The following is a 13,988-nucleotide window of genomic DNA, read 5'->3' on the forward strand; positions in this document are numbered from 1 at the left end:
AAAGCCCTAAATGAAAAGTTAAAAGCCCACTTCAATCCTGCAGATTTAAAATGTTTAATGCCAAAAAGTGTTACACTAGATCGGTGGTTGGCTCTCGTACTCCTGAGGCCGCAGGTTTGAGTCCAGGTTGTGTCAGGAAAACAGTCATTAAATCACCTGTGTGAAACTAAACAAAACAAACAACAACTAATCTATCTATCTATCTATCTATCTATCTATCTATCTATCTATCTATCTATCTATCTATCTATCTATCTATCTATCTATCTATCTATCTATCTATCTATTAGAGGGATACTTGTTTGGAATATTTGTAATAATTGTATATTGTTTAATATAAAAAAAAATAATTATAAAAATCAATTGGTGAACAAATATAAAAAGGTTTAATTGTTATTGTTTGTAAAAAAAATCCCTGCCTTATGCTCCTGTCTAAAATCTTTAATGATTGATTCTATTAATACTGAAAAAAAGATGTATGTTAAAAATAGTGAAGGTGGAATATGTGTTCTTGTTGTTGAACCCATTTCAACAATTATTTATATTTATTTTTCTACTGTATAATAACAGCATTTATAGGAAATGAGTCTTAAATAGCTGACAAAAAATAGTGAAAATAGCTCAAATATGTGTGAATGAAATATATATGGATACATTTATTCTATTTGTCCCTATCTGCTAATATCTAAGCCAACAAAATGATCTGAAAAAAGGAAGCAAAGGCTTCAGTGAAGGCTGCAAACACATGAAGCGATGTAAAAAATGATTGCTGTCAAAGAGATAAATTTAATTTGCCGCCATCGCTGAAACCTGTCTGAGAACCCGTCTGACCCCGCGCAGTCTGAGCTCTGACCCGTGGCTGCGTTCAGATCAGTGATTAGCAGTTACTGATTTGGCTTTTTTGTCTCCGTTCACTGACGTCAGGAATACTGCAAGGACAGGAAATCTGTCAAACACCTCTCGGTGCTGGTACAAGTCTGACGACAGAGCAGGGATGACACATTGTGGAATCATATTGTCAGGTCTGATGGCAGCCAGAATTAAAAGGAAAAAGGAAAGACTGCCACAGAGGCTTCAAGACAAAAAACACAGAGAAAGCTTTCAGAACGGAGAACAAAATCTCCTTTTTCTGACTATTTTAACCTTGAGTTTACTCTTCTGATGTCTTTTAAAAATATCATTATGTGTAATTTTGTTCTATCAAAACACACCTTAAACATGTATAATTTTCTCAATATTTAGAGTGTATTTTAGTTTGGAGATTGCTTGATTTGAATCTCAAAATAACAGATCTTTTCAAACTTTTTAAATAATGAAAAAAAAGGAAAAAAGAAAAGCTTGTGATTAAGCTTAGACTGGAATAAACTCAAGAATAAGCTGTCTTTCGTCGTAAACATGCATTGTTTACAGGTATTATTCTCTGCTTGTTTAGAGAAAATATCACTTTAAAGCAAACTGAAGGGATTTGTTCGAATTTGAAAGGTTTTAAACACTGTTCTGCCCCTTTCAGAATCATTCGGAGACCTTGTAAAGCGTATCTGCAGCTCATTTGTGTGGATTTATTGAGAGCTTAGCTTCTGCTCCCTGTCTGAAATAGAGATCCGAGTTAATAGAATCAGGAGCGGCAGCCTGCTCTCCTTTGCCGAATCAGTTTTATATTTTCATTCTGTGTGAGACGAAGAAGGGAAACAGAGGAGGCAGAAAGGAGGTGAAGGCAGGGATGTTTGGAGGTGAGGAACAGCTTGTTAGAATTTAAGGGCCTTCAATCCTTGAAGGAATAAATATTTCCTGTCGCATTTCATGAAAGAGTTTTAATTCAAGATGGCCGCCACAGCCATTTTTTGCAAGATGTGTTAATGCTCAGAGTAGGGATGACTCTCAGCTAGGACCACATCACATTTTAGCTCAATGTTTGTAAAATTGATAGAGTTCTTGCTGTTTATATATTGATAAATGTTGATTAGCTGTGGTAGCCATCTTGAATGAGATTGCCTCTAAAGGTTAATTAGTTGTAGATGATTTCATTCACATTTGTCTGCTGATTCATGAAATATTTTGCTAACTGTACTGATATAATTGCTCCCAGCTGCAGACTTGAACCAACGGCAGCGCCACACTTTTTACATGCTTTACATTTTCCTTGTTTCAAACATTGCTCACCTTTACTCGAGTGAAAATCAAACTTTCAGATCTTCCAGGGATGATAAACACAAATGCTGCTGTCTGAGTGGAGATGACAAGTTTAATATGAGTGGATTTAAATCTGAATCCATAAAAACCTGAAGGACGTTCATGGAACTGAGTCTGTAGTCTGTTTTAATTGATCTGACTCAGCCAATCTTCCACATTCATGCGCTGATCTTGATTGAATATGTGTCTAAAATACGAGTTAAATTTGAAGGAAAATACATCTGTAGGGCTTTCAGAAATCTGTTCTAGGTGACCAAGTCCTCTCTAGTCTCACACTGAGCAACTTAGGCATGCGCCTGTTTATCAGTAAAAGATAAACAGGTGCATCATCAACTAAACTCAGCATCCTGAACATCATATTCCATAATATGATTTGACATGAGGGTGAATTTCAGGCTAGGACCAGATGAAACTGATTACTTTTACTGAGCAGGGTGGTTGTAAAACTCCTTCGGACCTGTTTTTGTTGCCTTTGTTGTCCATCCTGACCGCAGACAGAAGGCTATTCAACTCGGCACCCGTGCAGGTTGCCTTGACAACAAACAGTCAAGGCTGCTGGACAGTAGTGCACAGGATGAGGCTCATATGGACTTTCTTTGACAGCCGACATTTTGACTTATAGCAGCAAAAGCACATGTGGCTGCTCTTATATCACAGGAGGCTTCGCTTTGATACTAACAAACTATAGTTTCAGAGCATTTTAATAGAATAAAACCATCATTTCTGGTTCTGCTCCTGCGTTAACATCAAAAATACCTGCTGCTCACATCACTGTAGCCTGCAGAGTGCATATAATCGACATGAACCAACTTATGGCCCCTGTGAAAGCAGTGGTGCAAGTAAGGCTTGATACACACTGCAGTAATAACAGAATCGGTGGTACGACTTGGTGCAGAGCAGCCATTCAGTCCCTGAACAAAACATTAAATCTGTGAAGTGGAAGTGAGTCAGCCGAGCCTCTGGTCTCAGTTTGATTTTCAAATGTAGCTGCAGTACTGCAGATCAGGTTTGTACAACTCGATGAGCCATAAAAAAGATTATTGCGTCAACTACAATAACGTTAAAAAGACAGTTAGTCACAAAGCAAGACATATATTTAATGGTTTTGATATTTATTTTGTAGTTTGCTGAGTCAAGATGTTGATCTGTGTAATGATGTACCTTAAAACTCACGTTCCAGATCTAAATTCTTTTTGCACAACATAATATTTATATAAAGTTACAAAGGTTCTTTGGTTTTCTGCCAACAAGAAGCTTCCAGAACATCATAATAAAAAGGGTATAAATACATAGAAATACATCAGATTGTCTCAGTTCTTGTTCCAAATGGCTCTTTAATAAACGTCACCATTGTTGACCTGTTTTCAGTCACTTCGATGGTTTTTGGTAGCTGTTCTCAAATATTTAGGACACATTGGTTATCAATATGAGGAAAACAATAATGAAAATCTTGTTTCTAACTTTGTGATATTTTTTAAAGGTCTTTATAACATAGAAATGAGAAATTTTAAGACACTTTTATTATTTCTGCCAAAGAGGTTATATTTGTGTTCATCTGTCTTTCTGTTAGCAAGATTACTCAAAATTAATAAACAGATTTTGATGAAATTTTCAGGAAATGGAGGGTTTGTCACAAAAACGAGTGATTAAATGTTGGTGGTGATTTGGCTCATGATGTGGATCTTACAGTTTTTAATGAGCCCACAGCGTTGGTGGAGGTTTGTGCTCTCTGAGTGCTTCTAGTTTTCTTTTGGCTTTTACTGTAATTAATGGCTTGGACTTTTAAGTAAGTTTACCATTTTACTTAACTAATACCTTATGTTTCATCATCTCTGTTCCCGTTTTAATGAATTTGTTTTCTCATATTTTTTAAATAGTGTTTTTTGTGCAGCACTTTAATCAACTCTGTAAATAAAGTTGATCTGATTCTGCCCCTCAGTGTGAGTAATATGAACTTGTGGTGTTGAACAGTGACCCAATAAAATTAACTAAAAGTGACCTTTTTATTTGGGCCAAGATCAGTTTTAGGAGAAAAAAGTCTTCCTGGGAGTCTGAGATTCACTGCACCTTCACAGGTTGTTCAGACAAAATTACAGAAAAAAATCCTGGTCCTCGAGGGCCACTATCCTGCATGTTTTCCTTGTTTCCCTGCTCCAACACACCTGATTCAGTGGTTAAATCACCTCTTCATGTTCTCCAGAAGCCTGTTAATCACCCATTGATTTAAATCAGGTGTGTTGGAGCAGAGGAACAAGTAAAACATGCAGGATGGTGGCCCTATAGAGGATCAGGATTGCCCACCCCTGGTTTAAAGGGTGAAAAGTCACAGAGCTGTTTGGTAAAACTGATAACGGTAACCAAAGAGCGCAGAACAGCTCTGTGTTCATAGAGCCAAAAATGAAACAAAGAAAAGAACCCTGAACCTACAGGGGGACATGGAGGAGGCTCGGTTCTGTTCTGGTCCTGAATCTGTTCAGAGTTCAATGAAACCTCAAGACTATCAAGGCTTTCTGGAGCCAGATGTGCTGCTCAGTGTCAGAAAGCTCGGTCTCTGTCTCAGCTCATGGGTCCAACAGGATAATGACCCAAAACACACAACTGAAAACACTAAGAACGGGTCAGAACCAAACATTGGACTGTTCCGAAGTGGTCTTCTGAGCCCTGATCTGAATCCTGCTGAACATCTGTGGAAGGAGCTGAAACATCTGGAGAAGGAACCCTTATGAGCAGTTTGATCAGGAGGAGTGGACCAGAACACCTGTGGACACCTGTGGACATCTGTGGACACCTGTGGACAGGTACAGAAGTCTCAGGGGTACAAAAATCACCTGATTGCCTCAAAAGGTTGTGCAACAAAATATGAAGTTTATGGTACCTTCCCTTTTGTTAGTTTGTTTAAAATTCAGAAGCGATGTCTGGTTTCCTTCAGCTGGTTTTAAGTTTATTTTTCTTTTCTTACTTTTGTCAGTTTGAAGTTATTTCAGTGACCTTTATGGGTTTGTGTTTTTGTAACGAAGGGGTACAAACATTACCCGTGTCTCTGTAGATGTAAGACAATGTGTTCGTGCATACAAAGTGTGTGTCGCACAGAGGCGCGTACGTGCCACGGAGAGACGGGAGAGCGGAGTGTGTGACGACGGCGCGGCGGAGCGGAGGAGGGGAGGAGGGAGGAGGGAGGAGGGGGGAGGGAGCGACGCACACGCCCTCTGTGGTTCTCACACACGGAAGGGAGAAGAAGGACAGAGAGGAAGACAGCGTGGAGACAAGGAGGAGAAGAAGAAGAGGAGGAGAGGGGGGACAGAGATCGGCGGAGAAATGCGCGCTGGACGGATGGATTTTCTTCTTCTCCGCGAGCTGCTCGAGCCTTTGTAAGACAACATGGGCTGCATAGGATCCCGGACGATCAGTAAGGACACGCCGCTTTCTGCTCTGCCATGTGGATGGATGGACGGATGGATGGATGGAATGTAAAGACAGAGTAATGCGGTGTGAGGAAGACTCCCAGAGTTTTGCAGAGAGTTTCAGCTTAGAGGTGGCTCAGTTTGCGCGTGTAAGATGTTCTTATAGTTTACTGTGTGTGTGTGTGTGTGTGTGTGTGTGTGTGTGGGGGGGGGGGGGGGTTGTTTGGAGTGTTTTAAGAGCGGCAGGTCAGACTGGCAGCAAGGATGTGAGCAGAATGCGGCTTTTCGCCTCTCCACGAATGACACCGCGCAAAAGTGTGTGACAGACAAGCAGAGAAAGGAGGGGATGGAGAGGAGACCTCCGCCTTGACATCCTGCTAAGGTCATTGCATGCTGGGTGTCTGAGAAAATTCCTTCCTGTCTCCTCCTCTTCCTCCTCCTCCTCCTCCTCCTTTCTTCCACCTCCTCTCACCCCGTATTTTCTTCCCTCCATCCTCTCCTTGTGTCTCTCCACTGTGCGTCATGCAGCGACGTAATATATTGAAGATGCAGAGCACACCGGGCTCCTTTCTCACCCCTTCTAAACGCACACACACACCCCAACCACACACACACAGACACCCAGGGTTATGAGCAGGAGGCTCTGTGATTGACTAGTACAGGATGACTCAGAACCTGGTTGGGTAAACTCAGGTGTGAACCTAAATGCTCTGCACATGTAGGTCAATTCTGCAAAGTCAGTGGTGCCCCCCCCCCCCACACACACACACTCACACACTCACACATACACTCACTCACACCCACTCACAGTTCTCTGCTATAATCACTGAAGACTGTTCCTGACCTTATGCATTAACCTTACTTTAACTCGAGTTTCATTTTAATATCAAATCTGAATTCAATTTAGCCACAGAAGTATGGACAGAAGCTGCTCTGGAACTTCCAGACAGAGCCTCCTGGTCTCTGAGGGGGTGAATTATTGGCTCCTTGGTGAATTTTACTGGTGCAGCATCTGTGTAGGTGGACCCTTCATTTGTCTTTGACCAGGTTAGGTTTTACTTCTGATTTGTAGCTAAAGATCTGAAGTCTGCCTGGTATTCTAGTCATCCTGTACTTTAGCTGGAAGAGATCAAGCCCTTTTGTGACAAACTCTCCCTGGAGGCTGAACTCATGGATACTTCAAGGAGAACAAAACCTGGTATTAACAATGTCACCCTCCTCACTTGAATTCAAACCGCTCTCCTGGTTCTTAACCAGGAAACATGTTATCTAGCGGACGTGTTTGTGCTTTGGGAATCAGTAAGACTCACTGTTCGACACTGCGAGGAGGCTTTAGAAATATGAAACCTCCAGGGCTTCACAGATCTCTCTGTTTTTTAATGCTTACCTTTTGGAACGACTTGAGTTCTGTCATCTTTATCAAGATCACGACTCTGAGAGAATCCATCTTGCCAGGCTTTATGTGTTTTCAGACCAGACAGCGGTTTGGAGCCTACTTATTTTTGCAACAAAGTTGTGGGTTTTTAATGATAAAAGCAAACAATGGATCTCAAAGTGATTAGTATATAATATTCATTATATCAAAGGCAGAGAGAAAAGAGCCACACTGAACGCTCGATGGGTGGATGAATGTGCTCCTCTTCTCCCAATCAACAGATTTGTCACCGTTTGTCTCTTTTGTTGATTTTTGTTTTCAGGTTAGGCCACAACAAACACTGAGACCAGTTCAGTGAATTCTGATAGCTCTGTGTCACAAAATGCTGTGTGAAGTTAGCTTGGTGTCAAATCCAGTTCTTAAAATTCTCTTATGGCCAAATTAGAGAAAAACTACAAAAACTACAAACTTCAAGCTCCGGAATAATTGAATTATCCAGAGAAGCTCTTAAGAAGCACCTCTACCCTTTAGAGGTGGTTCATAATAATAAATATGACAGGAAACTGATACTTGACTGGCAGTTTTATTTGCCCCAACTAACACTTCTCTTTTCTGCATTTTATCCATATTTTTAGGAAAAACCTTGTTGCAGTTGCATTGAACAGGCCCAGGTTGTTAAAACACTGCACTGCAGACATGAACTCAGAGTAATGTCATTATACGGGGCTGGTTTATGTGCAAATCACAGAATTATGTCAATCAGAAGGTGATGCATGGATACTTTACATTGGAAAATGACAAGCTAGGTTTCTATGCCACTTTATTTTTATGTGATTAATGTTCTTTTTGAGACTCATGTCAAGAACTTCCTTTCCTATGTTGTAGCTTTAAACAAATGTTTTATTGTTTATTTTTAATGGTGGCCATGACAAATGCATTGTTAGAGCAAAAAATTACAAATTCAGAATCACAGGTTCATGTTGTTAGTCTAGCTGAAAAAAAAATATATAGAAAAAGCAAAGTTAGAGCATCATTAGCTTAAATCTCCACCAACACTTGTTAGGAGGACAGGTTGTTACTCTGGAAGTTCATAGGTCGTAAAGAGAAAAAATGCTAACGAGACACAGAGGCGCTATCTTAACATTTGCAGTCTAAGTACTCCAGGCTGGTCATGTCTCCTTGAAAGGACAAACCCTGAACCTCAAATAAACTTTGAAAAAGTGATCAAAATGTCCTCTATTTTAAAGTCTAACACTGGTTCGCACAAAGACAGAAATAAAAGATTTACTCAGCCAGAGAAGCCTCCTCGCAACATCCAAGAGAGTCACTTCAAACCGCTGTTCAAGGAAAGTCTGCTCACCCCTGTGAATGTGTGTATTGTCAGTTTTCATTATGTGCAGCATGCAGCTGGATTGTCCTGCCCACACACACGCTCATATATTCAGACACACACATTGTACCGGCGGACGAACGACCCCCACCCCAATCCCGTCTGTTAATGCACCATCAAAGCCTCATCAGCTCCTTTATGAAAACAAATGGAGGCTGCTGAAGGATTTCAGCAAATAAAAGGAAGGACAATGTGACCTTTGGTTGTCATTGAGCCGGTGGGACGGATGGACGAATGGATGGATGGATGGATGGATGGATGGATGGATGGATGGTGAGGTGCTGGGGGAGGGACACTGGATGTGGCTGCTGAGGAATGACAAGGACAGAGAGGTGTTTGTGGGTTGAAGGTTGAGGTGTGAAAATTTCAATCATTTTGTTGTTTTTAATTCTCTTTTTGACTCCTAAGTGGGTGTGTTCTCTTTGTTTGTTTCTCATCTTTTTGTCCTTTCTCTCCCTCTCTGTTATCTCTCCTTATTCACCACATCTGAACTACAAAAACACCACATATTATACAAGTTATGTTGCTACACTTGTTGTTTTTTCACTTTTGAAGAAATGTTTGCTGTATAAGCTGTGATAAATGAGTGAAAAAGGAGCTCTGCAGCTGACAACCAAATAAATTATATTTAAGTAGGAAAAAGTATCTGACTCCTGCATCACATCATTTCTCTGCAGCAAACCTGTCAGTGGTGAATGTTTCATGGAAATTTTTGCTTCCACTGTATCTGCAAGTAAATGATCTGATTCCATATCTTTTCGGCTCAGTGAAATTTGGACGTCATTCTTTCTTTGTATGAAAACATGTCATTCAATGATGAAAGTGGTCTTGCAGAAACAATTACTGAACATGTTTAGATGAACAAAAAAGAAGACATTCTCTTCTTTCCTCTAAGCCCTTCTTCTTCTTTATGAAAACTTTACTCAGTGGAAAACAGGTTTTCTGAGTCATCAGATGTCTTGTTGCTTTTTACTTCTTTAAAACATGACCTGGCAAAGTGAGACATTGACGTATGCTGAAAAGACGCTGCTTTACTCCATCCACAGCTTCTCCATACCTGCTGATATGTATGCTGCTTTAAACTTTATGGACTGGTCCAACTGGTATCAGCACAAACACATTCAACAGGGAGCCTTATCTACCAGCCATAATGTGGTGCAAAAAAACCCAAGAAGTTTGAGATTTCATAGTTTGCATCTTGTCTTGTCTCTTCCATACTTTATTCAGTCTGCACTGTTTATATATCTTACTTTGACGATATAATATCATACATGCATGTCAACAATCTCCAACTGAGAACCTTTGGCAGATGTTTGCATCAACAGTAGAGAAAATGTGATTGCAATTATGCTAATTAGTTAGCCAGGCCTGGTGTCAACAAAGATGATGCATTTTAAGTCAAGGTCAGGGCTAGCGCTGGTAATTTGAACCTTGATTGCATATTTTTTTCCTGAGGAACGTCTCGCTGTGACAGAAGTCTTTCTGTTTATGTGAATCATTCTTTCCTCCTAATGTGATCATCCTTTGCAGAATAATGAAAAACTGATGACCTGTTTATCTGGTTTATCTTCCACTGGCATTTTCACCTTGGATTAATATTTTCTGTGTTCGGCGTAATGCAGTTCAGAGACAGACTGATTATTAAGGGGCTGTAATTTCACTTGCATTGACGATTATGCCTAAAGAAAGTCTTGACATGGTTTATATACCAAAGAGGATAAACTGGAGAAAAAGACAGCTCTCTCCACCATTTGGGGACCCTTACCCTGCAGTTTAAAGAACATCATGCTTTACTGCTAGTACCTGAGATTGAGTCCCATTTTCTAGTGTTACTCTTACCCCACCAGGTTTTGAGTACCTTTTTATCTGAAACCAGAAGGGATAGTGGTAAAATTTGTCAGTATCAAATGGGACACCCATTCAGAAGCCAGAACATCATCAGTTATATCACAGATTCCATCAAATTCTCCCAATTCCTCTTATTTATCAAAGTTATTAAAATAAAAAAGGAGAAGCTTCTGATTTGATTGTGCTGCAACCTTATGAGGCAGAAACTGACTCTGAACTCTATAATAAGCACCTTTATCATCATCCAGAAGAACTGACTGCAGGAGGTTCTTTTACTGCCTCATCAGTCAATACTTTGTGGGCAAAATACCAAAATATCCAAGCACTTAAATGATGGGCAAAAGTGTAACAAGAGATAAACAGCATGCAGAGCTCGTTAAATCGGTCAGGATGACAAGACACCAACCCCCTCCCTCCAGTTTGATGCCTGCAGAATATTTCCTGCTGTGTTTCTTGGGAGCAACATCTATTCTTACATTAGGCCTGAGTGAGAGCGGCTGCTGCTAAAAATAGATCCGGGGGTAAAAGAGGGAGGTCAACAAGAGACGGAGGGAGAAGCGTTACAGTAAATATCGGTCAGCAGCTGACTATCCTTTTGTTTCTTTGAGTAGTTCCACGTCTCAGCTTTGACTTTTAGGAGATCACTTTTGTCTGGTGATCCACAGAAAAGAATGTACTGAAAAAGCATAAATAACTGTTCTATTATATTCTTTCCTCCTGTTCTAGTTTTTTTCCATTATCTGAGCAATGCTGCTCTATCATGGTGATTCGGTCTCCCAGCACTTTATTGTTTTCCTCAGCTGTGTTTCCTGCAGAGTGCCATTTACCCAAAGCATCCCTGCCTGTTATTACACCAGATTATCCTCCAGTTACAGTAGGGTTGGTGTCTAGCAGTCATCACTCAGACAGCAGGACTTTCACACAGAAAGGCTGTTAAGCAGAGAGTTGCATCCATGTCTCCACACCTTACAGTCAGGGTCAGAAAGGTGATGCCTTCTGCAGAAACAGACATTAATAGAAACCATCAAAGGGAAGGAGATCGAAGCATCCTCTGACACACTGTAAGTCCGCTGTGTCAGGGAGATGTTTCCAATGAATGTTAGACAGAATATCTATGTTTAAACTGAGCCCAAATCTATATGTTTGGGAAAACCTACAAAAAATAGTAATAATTGTGATCTTTCAAATTTCTTTTAACTGCAGAGATTCATGTGTTGGAAGATCAACAATATATATATCACAGATATGTTTAAAAAATGTTGAAAATGGGAAAAGTTTTAAAAAGATTGACACTTATTCATATATGATTTACCCAGCCATTCTTCTGGATACTCTTCCTGAAATCATCCATTATGTCTGTGGATTTGAACTGAAACAACTCCCAGTCAGATGTAATTTAATGTGACACAAAGTAGAGGTTCTACTTTGTCGTCAGTTCACAGAAAGGAGGTGGTTTTTGCTCTTGTGTTCACCATCCTTGTCTTTTAGTGTGTCTACTCAGTGTCGTCTGGTGTATTTTTGTGGCAGAGTTACTCTGCCAAATACAGGTCTGGCATAATTACTAAGACATTTGTTTTGTTTTCTGTGTTTCTGTGTGGATAAAACCCTTTCTAGAAATGGTACTGTGTTTACGAGGTGAACGATCATTCATACTGGTATCTTGTTCTTCTGATTTATTCAATTCGCTTTTTATTGTAGTTCTTACCTTTTTGAAGGTTTGTTTCTATTTAACTATTTATCATTCGACTGTAACTAACCCAATTTCACCCTGTAATTATTCAAGGATTCTGATTCTGATTTTGGAAAGACAGTTTTTCCACATTACATTACGTGGTCATGAAGCAGCATCAGATGAATTAATGGGCAGACATTATTACTGACCTTTGCAGATGAAAGGTACAGCAATCAGCCATCATGACAGCTGCATCTTTGCATTTGCATGGATGATACTTTAAGTCTTGCCACCCATCTAAATGATTCTACTGACTCGTTTTATTTCCAACACATCAACTGCCCCGGTGAAGAACAGCAGGATGCCCTGCAGATCTGCTGATAGGATCCAGAAATACAATGAGGAGTCTGAAGTCTGTTTTGGCTTCCAAATCCCTCAGATACATTACTGATGGATTCTAACGGCATCTGTAGGAAACAAGCAAATGAAGACCCCACCGCACAGCCCACAGGGACTAAAGGATCTATTTCTAACGTCAAAGTGAACTCTCGGACATCCCTTCCGTTCTTTGTTCAAACCCTGACTGATCAGAACATTCAGTGACAACTAAATAAGAAAATTGTTCTTATTCGTTAAGCAAAAATATTTATATAAATCAAGAAGGAAATTCCTCCACACATGATACATTTGTTTGTGCTATCTGAGATGTGACGCGATCCGTTGTTTTTAAGTGCAGCGTAGTTTTCGGGTTTGACTTGGCAGCAGATAGCATCAGAGTGAGACGCTCTGACTGAGAGTGAAGAACACTCTTTGGCAGGCGGCAGCTTGAGTTTCATATAAATAAACACAGGTTGGATATTTCAAGTTGCTTCCGATGTGACACTCGGCCTGTGCAGTCATCTGCAAATGCAACAAGATCAGAGTCCTGCTGCTTTTATTTTTAGTCATATTGATTCAGGGCAGTAATAGAAAGCAAAGATGACTCCTCCTTTAGGCTTCTCTTTTTTTCCTGAGTCTCTCGTTTCCTATTTTCTCCTCTAAATTTCTATTTCAGTGACTTCAGGTACTCAACATGAAAGCTTGAAGTTGCCTGATAAATTAAAGATGTAAAGCAGCTCGGAGAGAAGCTAAAAGCAGCACACAAAGGTAATAGCTTCAATTTTAATTCTCAAAAATCCTTTTAGAGGCACTTAAAAAAAAGAAAATTATTGAAAATTATAGAATTATGTTATCACTTTTAATAGAAATAAATGTACAAACAGGATGAGATGTAGCACATGGCTCAGTTTGAGCTCTGTTGCACACTTTAACAGCCAGAGCCATTCTCTATCATTTCTTAATTTATCGTTTCCATCCACTTACCCTGTCCAAGGTCACTGCGAGGCTGGAATTTCTCCCTGCACACTTTTGTCCTTTCAGAAAGGCGACCATCAAGACAAGCACTAAAGCTTATCTATTGGCTCTCGACATCCTGTGACAGCTCAAACGGTCTACTTCTGCTGCCTGGTCAGTTTATCATTTATTAACAATGTCAAGGAAGTCCAGCTTTGTTTATACTTGACTTACAATGCTTTCATTCTCTTTTAAATACATTTAACTGCATGCAACATACAGCACCTGCAGATGTGGCCTAATAGGTTGCAGATAAGAAATGTGTGGATGCTGTAATCTGTTAACATGGAAGCCAAAATGAAACTCATGACGTTCCACACACAGAATGCACACTGTCCATGTGAAGCTGACCTTTGAACAGGTTGGACGGAGTGCTGGTTTTTACTCCAGGGCCCGTTGCACCTTAATGCCACCCTGCTGAAGGTCACCTTCAACACCTGCCTTTTTTCTGTCTGGTTATTTTACAAACTGTCAGTGCAAACAGCTCGGATTATTGATTATGTCTTTACTTTCTCACTGCCCCTCCAGCATCATCCTCACACGGCTCTGACATCAGGACAGTATCTGCTGCTGCATCATCAGCAGGACATGCCCAGCATCGTTTAGTTTAAAAATGATTTCACCCCTTGCCCTCACCAATTTGCCATTGCACACGTGTGAACTATAAATTGTTTGCAGCAAAATACGGTTCCTTTGTCAATGTGACTCCATAAGCCTTCA

The 13,988-nt window shown here is 40.2% G+C and overlaps 1 protein-coding gene across 13 annotated transcripts in view; it reads left to right on the forward strand.

Annotated features, from left to right (window-relative positions):
• Positions 1-5,398: 5,398 nt before the first annotated feature.
• The window catches only part of LOC108242671 (AT-rich binding protein), a 42,120-nt gene continuing 33,530 nt past the window's right edge, over positions 5,399-13,988 (forward strand). For 7 of the 13 annotated variants that reach the window (XM_017427653.3, XM_017427655.3, XM_017427656.3 and 4 more), the window contains exon 1: positions 5,399-5,596. In XM_017427653.3, the coding sequence (XP_017283142.1) occupies positions 5,569-5,596 (28 nt within the window). In that variant the 5' untranslated portion in view covers positions 5,399-5,568. Of the gene's footprint in view, positions 5,597-5,842; positions 5,974-13,988 lie in introns of those variants that run through there. The other 6 variants (XM_037975863.1, XM_025008429.2, XM_037975864.1 and 3 more) reach the window with 2 other exon arrangements.

The sequence above is a fragment of the Kryptolebias marmoratus genome, linkage group LG5 (genome assembly GCF_001649575.2).
Source record: "Kryptolebias marmoratus isolate JLee-2015 linkage group LG5, ASM164957v2, whole genome shotgun sequence".
Lineage (NCBI taxonomy): Eukaryota > Metazoa > Chordata > Actinopteri > Cyprinodontiformes > Rivulidae > Kryptolebias > Kryptolebias marmoratus.